This window comes from Cyprinus carpio, chromosome B12, assembly GCF_018340385.1.
Source record: "Cyprinus carpio isolate SPL01 chromosome B12, ASM1834038v1, whole genome shotgun sequence".
Taxonomy (NCBI): domain Eukaryota; kingdom Metazoa; phylum Chordata; class Actinopteri; order Cypriniformes; family Cyprinidae; genus Cyprinus; species Cyprinus carpio.
The window spans coordinates 12,754,626-12,765,702 of NC_056608.1; the positions used below are offsets into that span (position 1 = coordinate 12,754,626).

The 11,077-nt window shown below is 36.8% G+C and overlaps 1 protein-coding gene across 1 annotated transcript; it reads right to left on the reverse strand.

The window, feature by feature from the left end:
• Positions 1-3,593: 3,593 nt before the first annotated feature.
• LOC109099472 (ORM1-like protein 3) lies at positions 3,594-11,077 on the reverse strand. Its single transcript, XM_019112990.2, has 4 exons — positions 10,801-11,077; positions 10,393-10,596; positions 9,016-9,167; positions 3,594-7,751 (listed from the first exon to the last, which is right to left on the reverse strand). The coding sequence occupies exons 2-4, from the start codon at positions 10,564-10,566 to the stop codon at positions 7,616-7,618; spliced, it is 462 nt and encodes a 153-aa protein (XP_018968535.1). The 5' UTR covers positions 10,567-10,596; positions 10,801-11,077; the 3' UTR covers positions 3,594-7,615.

Sequence of the window (11,077 nt, forward strand, 5' to 3'; positions counted from 1 at the left end):
CTATGCCCTTGCTTCACATAACACTAAAAGAAAATTGTCTTTGGTTTGTTCTTCACTATAATACTATTTCTGTAGCTGTTTAGTAGAATTATATTTAACAAGTCTTCTTATCATATCTACACTGATTACAGTATACTCATTTATAATTCATATTCATATTTAGTTGTTTTTTTCTCCTTTCTCTGATGTGTTCTAACAACATCAGAATTCTGGAACCCAGAATATTTTGACAATATTTTTGGTGAGTTTCTAATGTAATAAATTTCTTATAATTTAATAATTGTTATTACATTATGAGCTCAATATTTTATTACGTTTTTACATTATGTGCAGTTATTGCAGCACTAGATCTGTACATATTTCTCTCCCGATTCAGATGAGACAACTTTTTCACTTGAGTAAGCAATATTATGGATATGAAATGTACTATTGAAAATAATAAACATAATTAGTTTATAAAATATTAATGTTTAAAATTACTATTCATATAAATCAATAAATTATCAGAAAATAAAATTTAGTTCAACTACATTAGGCACACCACCGCTGCATAGACAAACACGCGGAGTCTTTGTGTGTGTGTGTGTGTGTGTGTGTGTGCATGTGTGTGTGCGTGTGTGTGTGTGTGTGTGTGCTGAAGATTTAGAGCGGAAGTCTGTATTATCTGCTCTAATGGGCAATGGCATTATTTAAGATTCTAAGCAGTCTGAAAACTGTCTGAGTAAGCATTTGAGATGTCTGCTAAACATTTGACATGCTAATCCCTTGTGCTTGGGATGCTAATATGCCCTTAATGTGTACTTAATCAGAGCTCTAATTGACTTATTTTTGCAGGGACATAAGCTGTTTTGCTGTAATAGTTTCTCATAGTATCTCGGTTGCAAACCAGATGCAATATTAAATCGTTTTTGAATGTGCAAACGTGACATGATTGATGTCTCATAATATAAAGTTACTAAAAGTAAACCTCAACATTTGTGCCAGTGACAACACCTGATATTAATGATAACCCTCAGATATTAAACAAATTCATCTTTGTCATCTTTGCTAGCTTCACTGTGGTTAGCCTGAGGTAAAACGTGGTCAGTTCAGAGCTGCGAATAAAAGTCTAACTTGTGTAAAAACAGCTGTGCTTACATTTGAAGAAGTTATCAGGCCAACTGTATTAGGTGAAAACAGGCTGTGAAACACAAATATGACTGAAAGCAATAAAACAGTGTACACAAAGGTATCAATCATGGACATTGGAATATTTAACGCTCATTTCCTTTAGCAGCAGAATTCAGTTGTCAGTCCTGTTTTCATGTGCTAAATACAGTTAAACTGGTTATTTTCCAAACTGATAACTGCATTTTGTAAAACAACTGATGCCACGCCTTGCAATATGGCAAGAGTCACTGTGCATTGCATGTTTTCATGTGGAGATTTGATAACTCAACAGTGATGAAGAGTTAAACTGTGGTTGATACCTCAAGGTTTTAGATTTAGTCGCTGTACAGAGCTGCTCCCATCAGATTTTAAAATTTGCATAAATCACATTTCACACAGAAGTGACTTTATAACAAAGCAGCATTCTGCTGGACAGCAGCAGACATTTTTGCGTGATCAACTTGAAACATTAATGAAATCTGCACTTTATCACTGGAATTTATCTGTAAAATGAAAACAGTAACAGTATAATGGATAAAGGCTTCAATAGGAATTCACCATCAGAAAGATGCTTGGTTTGAAAGTGTCTTCTGTGTGAGCTGTGCTTCATACATCGCAAGACTATTGGACCTTTTAGTCTGCAAAATGTCACCAATATGAACGCACCTTGAGAGTCACATGGTTTTCAATGCCAAAGACTGAACATATCCACTGAGAGTGCTTCCCTATTTTTAAAACCAAGTTTTTAGGCCTCTCTCCATAGCAATGCTTGTCCTCTCCATCAAGCAGATCCTGGAGGAACCAATTCTTCATGTTTAATGCACCTAATCAGGGGCAACTCTATTTATATCTATAATTCAGTGCAACTTCCCCTTTAGTAGTTCTATTTTTTGGATCATGGGACATGACCGTGGAGTCCGAGTCTCCTGTGTACCCTGAAACACTGGGGGACACAGTCCTCACATAGTCCTCATTTGTTGGGTTATTTAAATATGTGTAAATGTAATCCCCTACCCAAGGTTCGGTTTCAGGAAAAAAGTACTTCTACGCAAGCACAAACAACTATAAGACACCACAGAGCATCTATATTTCACATCCTGAGCTTTGAAAGCCGATTTTTTTAATAAACATGTGCTTCCTTTCAAAGTGAGCTCCTTTAAATCATAGAGATCACATTTCTGTAGGAAGAGGAGCAACTTCAAATGCCAACGCACTGCAGAGGAAAGTGAGGAATATTTTAAAGCCCATGGGGTTCCCTGTGTTCCCCGTGCACAGATTTAAGCCATGTTCCCATCCAGCTGACTGAACTGATGGGTAGAATCTGACAGAGAGAGAGAGAGAAACGGAAAGAATGAAAGAATTCAAGGACATAGAGGTTTTGAGGACAGAATAAAAGACAGAATGAAAGCTACGGGTGGCGGTAGATAAAGCCACCTTTGTGCATTTTCTAATGAAAGACCACAGAGACTTGCATTAGCCTTGATACCATTTCAAAATGTTACATAGTAAACCAAGGTGACAAAATATTACTGATAACAACAGCAAAGAATATAAGATGCTGAAACAAAACTCATTATGTCTGCTGTATATCTGGGCTAAAATAAAATAACTAAAGAGTCTTTATCCACAGGCAAATCCTATTTTTAGGTGGCAAATGACACTTTGGATTAGTGTCAATTTGTGGCATGTACTGCCCCCTGCTGGCTGAAACAAACGCTACATAATCCAAATCAGAAGTGTGACTGAGAATACCGAGAGTCTATAGCATTTTTAGACCAGGGGCCGCTTCATGGAGATGGAACAGGGATATATTTTGTAAAACTTTTTCACTCGCCCTCCTCGTGTTCCAAAAGAGTTTGAGTTTATTTCTTTTTTGAACACAAAATAAGATATCTTGAAGAATGTTGGTAACCAAACAGTTGGTGGTAAAGTAGCCATTGACTTCCATAGTATTTTGTTCATACTATGGCTGCAGTCAACTGTTTAGTTACCAACATTCTTCAGACATAGTATCGTCTTTTGTGCTCAACAGAAGAAAGAAACTAATTCAGGTTTAGAATAACTAATCAAAAAATAACTGACAGGCCGCCTTATGAAGACCGTGGAATATGACGCAGGGGACTTCAAAGTCACGTTATTAAAGACAACACAGTATCAAATGGGACTACAGTCTGTTGATTGCTGACAGGGACAATATCCTGTTATGTTCTTGAAAATACTCGGATACAGAAAAAAAGGAAGACTATGAAAATCTTAACAATGGCCATTTAATTCTGTCTCTATGATAACTACAAACTACATTTAATAGCTCTCAGTAAATGAAACTGTAAAGATGTAACATTTTATAGCATGAACTGCGCTGCCACCTAGTGGCCAACTCGGATACTTCAGACGTCTGCACATCATGTCAGCATGCTAAAAAGAACACACAAAAGAACTTTTGCTTTAGAATTCACTTTTATTTCTAACGGCATTACATAAATGGATAATCAAAAGCATTTCAGTTGAACAGTAAATATTTTAACATCTACCACACTCTAAGAAAGGTCTGTAAAAAATGTGTTAATAAGAAAAAATTTTCTGCATATCTTTTTTTCACAGGTGTTTTACCCGTATTTTAAATGATGCATTGTGTTTTAAGGTTGAAGGAAATGTCTGTGATGTTTGCAGATAATGTCCTGGCAGAAAATGACCAGTACCTTTTCCGTTTTTTGTTTTTTATGTTTTCATACAGTGCAGTACAAAACAAAACCTTTTGTTTAATATGTAAATACCATCACTACTGTAATTACCAATACACCTGGCTCTCAGTATCCAAGTTATCATCATCCAACATAAAATTGAACTGTTACTTACTCCATCTACATTAACGTTCAAAAGTTTGGGGTCAGTAAGGTTTTTTTTTTTTTTTTTTTTTTTTTTTATAAATGGAGATGCTTGTCAAGAAAGGATGCATAAAATTGCCAGTAAAGACTTTCACATTGCTACAGAAAGATCATGTGACACTGAACACTGGAGTAATGGCTGCTTTAATACCAGCTTTACCTTCACATTATTTTTTTTAAATAAATAAAAACAGAAAAGTTATTTTAAACTATAATAATATTTAAGAACTGTAATAATAATTTGTAATAATATTACTACTTTTACAGTAGTTTTGATCAAATAAATCCAGTTTTAGTAAACATAAGAGCCTTTTTTCAAAAATCTTACCAATGCCAAACTTTTGAAAAGTAGCGTACATATCTACAAATACTGCATACTAAATTAATCAATACACTCTCTCTCTATTCCCAGAAGTTAAGAACAGTCAGCTTCAGTGTGACTTGGTCCTGTTGCCGATAGCCCCTTCGTACAAATATCACTATATAACCTTAAATGCTACAGGTGCAGACTTCACAGGGCTGGTTGTATTTGTAATGCAATAAACACAAAACCACAACCTACATTATTTCAAAATAAAACACATACCATCTGGGGTGTCATATGAAATTATGCTAGTGAAAAAGACCAAGTAAACCACTGTAGAATGTGTGTAGAAGGAAGGAAGCACCTCACGTTTGGAATGGATCTGCTTACTGAGGGGAGAGACGTGCTGACAGGGTGACAGACAGCTTACACAGACTGCAGCTAGTAATGAAGAACTGACACTGACACATGAGGCCTCACTCTCGCCCATTCTGATGGACTCTCACCCAGTCAATGTTTCAAAAGTTGCTGGCTTTGGGTAACAACACAAAAAGCACGGCCCTGGCTCACATTGCACACTAGAATACTGGTGTGGTGCTTTCTTTATATCATCACTGTCTTATTTTATGTACATTTTCTCATTCGTTAAACTGGAGGAAGTCAATGGCAGTTTCCTGGCTTGATCTATTTTGAAGCCATAGACCAAAGGACGGTTCTTCCAAAAAATTTAAATACTGCTAGCGTTTACTCACCTTTGTGTCATTTCAAACCTCTATGATTTGTATTTGGATCATACAGTAAGTTAATGGAGTCCAATGTTGTTTTGGACCCCACTGACTTTTATCATATAAAACAGCCCTCAAAATATCCTTTTGTGTACCACATGAGAAAGAAAATCAGCTTTTGACATGACACAAAGGTTAATAAATTAAGAATTTCTATTTATGGCTGAACTGTCCCTTTAAATGTGTTTTCATTCATCTGGCTCATTGTAAAATGTCAGGTAGAGTTCATTCATTCATTACTGCGCATTGTTTCACATTAACTGATGAATACGCTACATCAGTCACAGGATAAGATTATCCCTGCTGTTTAACCTTGCACAGCATCCCGCCGTGCAGCTAGTGAATTGCCGATGGATTCCCTGTCAATCACAATCACTGTGTGAACGTAAACAGGAGAACCTGTCAAACAGAGAAGGCAGAACAGTACTACAACTGACAATTTGTCCAAGAGGCTCTGCTGCAACTAAAAGACATTGTACTTGACTATACGAGAAAGAAAGTCTCTTATATCACTCAGCATGAACCCTGACATCAACATCCTGCCAGCTGATAAGGCCAGATGCAGCACGGTTCCAGCAACATGACAAATTCTCAAACCAGAATTCTTGTTCTTACAGTTGCCAAAATATAAAGATTCTACGTTTGCGGTATCAGTGTAAATGTACTAATACAACATGGGACAAAATGTAATTTCAGGGAACATCCCATTTGCTACAACTGATGAATCCAGTCGAATGAGAGACAAAACATCTGCAAATGATGAGAACTGAAGCCCAGCTGATGATCCAATGAGCTCAACAGTAAAAAAAACATTTTCACATAATATCAGCCCTGTCACAATGGTGATCTGCAATTGCATTAAACACAATTGTGAAAGGTACCCTGTCAACAAATCAATTATGAAGTAATCATCGACTGTAATAAAGCTATTTGCAAAATACATTTTATACATTATTATTACATTACTACATTAATACATTATTAGTAAGTATTATTGCAAATACTGATCATGTCAACAATAAACAAACACCTGTCACAAAATGTTGAAAAACACAGAATATGACAAAGTAAATTAAGATAAGGGACAAATATAGACCAAGGTCAACTGATCTGCTAGATAAGACATTGCTCCTGACTGTAATGCATTCCATTGAAGAGAGGGCAATAAAACATACTCCACACTGAGCACAGCTGAGACACTGATAACAAACTGATACTAAATATGACAGTAATTAAATGCTGTATTTTACAAAAAAAGCAAGCAGTCTTTATATATATAACCTTTTGATAATCTTGCTTGGTAAGTACTAGGAATATGTCTGCAGGGTTAGTCACAGACCATACGTCATTCCAATGTAACTTTTTGGTACAAACATTAAGACAATTACTAATTATTAGAAATTATGCTCATTAGAGTACTGTCATGCAAAATGCATATCACAGGGCCTGTCATCAGTCCATACTGCTGTTTACAGGCAAAATGCATGTAGACCAAACTACATATCTGGTCAAAATTAAAATCTGTAAATCTGTACTATGACAGGCAGGTTTGCTTTAAATTGCTAATTAAAAAAAAAAAAAAAAAATATCTGTTCAGTTGCTGCCTTTGTGAGACGGACATTGTGATTGGCCGTAAACAATGATAAGCACAAATATTCTGTACCTTAGTAAACTGCATTTAACATTTAATCTATCCTCACTCAGACCTGGACATGAAATGTCCAATGAAACATATCAGGGTCCAAATGTCATATGTACAGTTAGACTGCAGTTTCTCTCTTAGGGGAAAAATGATCTAACCCAATATTCCCTTGTACCTGTTCTCCCCATCAGAAGCCACTTTTCTAGGTTTTTACATGCATCCAACTAGCTTTTTTGTTACTCAATAAAAAAACACTATGACATATAAAACATTTTAACAGGTTGTGCATATAAAATCTAAAATCATGAAATACAGGTCTGGCAAAGGTTTTATCAGGACAGGATGACACTGTCCAACTATGGGACTGAAGCCAGTCTTTTGCACCTGTGCTAAAAATAGCCTTGTACACTTTCTTCAGAAACACAGTACCTTTTTTCTCTTCCTAAACACCTTGTGCTGAACATTGGGAAGTGCTGACTCAAACCCCAAAACAGTTAAGAATCAGCCTATTTTGTCCCATCTGATTCATTGCATCAATGCAGCATTTCTGCCAAAGTGACTGAAATCTAACACATGGTTCCCAATGGGATACCTAATGCTGTTTCAATAGAGAGTGGTCCTAACATATCCAGAGACCCTCTTTTGCTGCATTCTGCTGGTGGTTCTGCAAATGTGTTTGTATCTACTAAATGTTATACAAAAAAACATCAATAAAAGTGATACAACAGCAGATTGTTTGGCCACTTTGACCACAAAGCAGCAGAGCATCCAACGAAGCTCTAAATTTCCCTCTTTTTTATTCCCACAGAGTAAGTGGCCACACATCCTCGCGTTGAAGATCAAAACCTCGTCAGTACTTATTAATTCCAAAAAGACGGACCCCGTGGAACTGAGGCAGTTTGGGGATAAGCACAGTGAGCAGGGAAATAGTGTTGATGATGAAGTGGACCCTGTCATACTTTGTATAGAAACTGGTCAGGAAATACCTGTAGAGGGGAAGGACAAAGACAAGTCAGATGTCAGATGGCAACATGAGATGCACAGATGCAGAGGCTACAGAAGTTGCTACAGAAGCTGCTCAAGCAAGCACAGCACAAGACTGCATCTAATGGAAACACAGGATGTGGTTTCTTCAAGCTGTAACAGAATGCTTTTCATACATATATCGAAAAAGACAATTATAATTGTTTATTATACATTTATAATAAATGTAAAAAGAGATATATTTACTTTCTTACTAAACATTTCTAGTATGGTGCATGCTATTCTAAAGAAAAAACTGTTTATAATATAATATAATATAATATACTTATTTATTAAAATTCCCTTCTTTTTACATTACTGCAGGCTATTTGATTATGCTATTACACAGCTCCATGGATAACTTGATTCTGATTGGTCAGCCGCAACATTGTGTGTTTTTCCCGATTAGTAACAGCAAATGCCATACCGCTCATCCGGGTATTTGTGGCTGGCGGTTCATTCAAATGCACCTGTTATCATCTTGAACCTCAGTAATCGACTGTATTTACTGTAAAATGAAACCAGCGGACTTCTGTATTAATAGTATGCCTGCCCTGCAGTAATATTGTTGAAGTGTTCTACTTGTTCCCAATGTTTTGAATGCTTTAATGGATTTAAGATAAAGAAAGCTAGTTTGAAATATCAATTAACACTATAATAGTATATAAACAATACGAAAATAACACTGCTACTATGTAATGCCCGCTTTTCACCATTTACTTCTTAAAGGATATAATCAACCCAGCTGAAAACAACATATTAAACCTGATTAACTGATCTCAGCTGTCTCTCTGAAATACATTAAATGGGTTTTTACACAGCATCCCAATTTCACCTTTTTTTTAAATGCAAGCACATTTTAAAATAAAAGTTTTTTGAGGTCCTGTTTCATGTTAACATTAAGAACAGCAGTAAAACCAAGACAAACGTCCTTATTCCTCACTGTATCCAACAGATACACCCTCACAATATGAGAGGAGAAGACACGAGAGAGAAGAAAAGAATAGAGCAAATGACCTGACTGACTGACTAACTGTTTCTAAATCCGGCTCTCCTTGCCAGCAGACACCACAGGAAGTCAGCATCACTGCCTCTTGCTCATGGTCATGCAGAGCAAGCTGTAAAAGCCTTCTCAGTGCATGTGCAGAACACAACCAAAAGGGACAAATTAGCGTGACATGCAGAACGAAGCTTTTAACAGCACAGAGCACAGCCGAACACTCTTACAGTATAATAGGGGTGATGGTGAGAAACTTTCGAGAGGCGGTGAACTGGACCCCGTAGTCCATCTGTTCCCAGTGGGTCAGAAGCCGAGCCTTGCCTTGGTCTGGAGTCTCAAACGGCGTTCCTTTTACCGTGTGTAGGAAGATATACATGCACTATGGCAGAAAGACAGTCACAGAACAACATGACCTTTGGTACAATTCTTCAAAGCTCTATCAGCAGATGTTGTGAAACTCTTAGGACAACAGCAAGAGCTGATCCGTTTTGGGAGCAGGACGGCTAAGAAAGGCGATACAGGATGGCTCTGTTAGTTCAACACTGGCTGAAATTACAGAACCTGGAGTCAGCAACTGAACGGGCCAAAATTCAGCAAGAAAAGATGTTGCCGTTTCAGAGTTTCTGCAGCTGGTGACTGTCACAAAACAAGTGATTATTTTAAGCCTCTGCATCTTAAGAAGTTCTAAAGAATGCATCTGTGCTACATTTACATTATGAAACTAACGCAATGGTTTTCTACTGGCAGACTGTTAGCCAAAATGAGCTGCAGATCTGTTAAGGGTTGTAACAACAGGAAATAATAATGCTACTGTTTATACTGTAGTTAAGGCCTGTTCACACCTGTCCATTTTAGCATTTACATCAGTGCATGATAATGTTATGTTGCCTGCCAGTCCGAATGCTCAAGCTCTTAAAAGTCAAATGGATTCTGACTAGCTGTTGATGTTTTTATCACTCAATGAAATGAACGTGATTCCAAATATACTGTTCCTGTCATAATCATTATAGCTTTGGACTTCTATTTATTAAAACTTTATAGTTATCAGAGTGTACAGGCCTTTACAATAGGAAAATATATAGCAATAACCATTTTGTAAACAGGAGGACAAATGCTTCACATATCTTCTGTTGGATGTACAGAGCAAACAAATGTAGAAAATTCAACTGTCACTTGGATGGTGAACTATAAACAAGCTACAAAAACGTTTAAAAAAAAAAAAAAGATACAACACAGACTCTATTAAACTATAATATAAAACAGTATTAAAATATATAGCTATAAAAGTATATACAAACTATACAAAAATAAGTTCACTTGCAGTGAGGACAAACACAGTTTGAGCACAATTTGTTTTGTATAATAAATTACTGCATTAAACCATGGACATTTACAAATTCAGTCAATATGCCATATTAATAATTTCGCATATTTTGGGCCTATGTAGTCTTTTAAAATAAATTCCAGAGCTTGATTTGATTGTAATTTTGGTACCTTTTTTAACTATACACAACTGTGGTACGGCAATACGTAATACAGTGAACTATGTTAATATTAAGTAAGCAGTTAAACTTTCTAGCCTGATGTGATTTAGCAGCTCTTACCAAGTTGTGGATGAGGTTGGTGAGGGTCCAGACCACAGGAACGCTGACGAACGGTATGCTGAGCAAAATTATGTGTAGGAGGCCGATGCCAAGCACATATGAGAGCCATATACCCCTGCTGTTCATCACTCGCGTGTTTGGGTTGACCTCACTGTGCGCCGTGCCCACGTTCATCCTCGCACAGTGGGGGGACACTCGCACTTACTGTCAGACACAAGAAACACGTGTAAATGCACATATGGGTTTAAAATTGCATTACGTTCACTGACATTCAGACGCATAGACTATAAAAACTCAACGAACGATATGTAAAGATAAGCATCAATATGCAGAGTGTGGAAAATCAACACAACTTCTTAAAGTTTTCCGTTGTTGTAATTTAAATGGGAAAAAGCACGGGTCACTTACTGTACAGTATTGCGCAAGAGTCTCCCGAATCAAGCAGAAACTTTACAGTACGTATTCAGGAAAACTAATATAGCGCTATTTCCCTCTGGTTTAAATTTCTTTCGTAAACGCTTATCGGGACATCTTCAGTTCTGGAGCCCTTATGTAATGTAGCCTTGCCGTTTTTCGAAACTTGTTTATTTCATCATGTTTGCTTTGAAGCACTTTGTTCCTGGGCAAACAGATGGTGACAACACAGCAAGACTTCATCGTCTCACGTCATCATTTTTCAGAACTC

Bases quoted from the DNA above. Each gene is read 5' to 3' on its own strand.
- LOC109099472 (XM_019112990.2), bottom strand. From the start codon at position 10,566: ATGAACGTGGGCACGGCGCACAGTGAGGTCAACCCAAACACGCGAGTG. The intron at 9,168-10,392 runs GTAAGAGCTGCT...TTTCTGCCATAG, and splicing joins CCAACCTCATCCACAACTTG to TGCATGTATATCTTCCTACA. The intron at 7,752-9,015 runs GTAAGAGTGTTC...TCCCCTCTACAG, and splicing joins ACCATCACCCCTATTATACT to GTATTTCCTGACCAGTTTCT.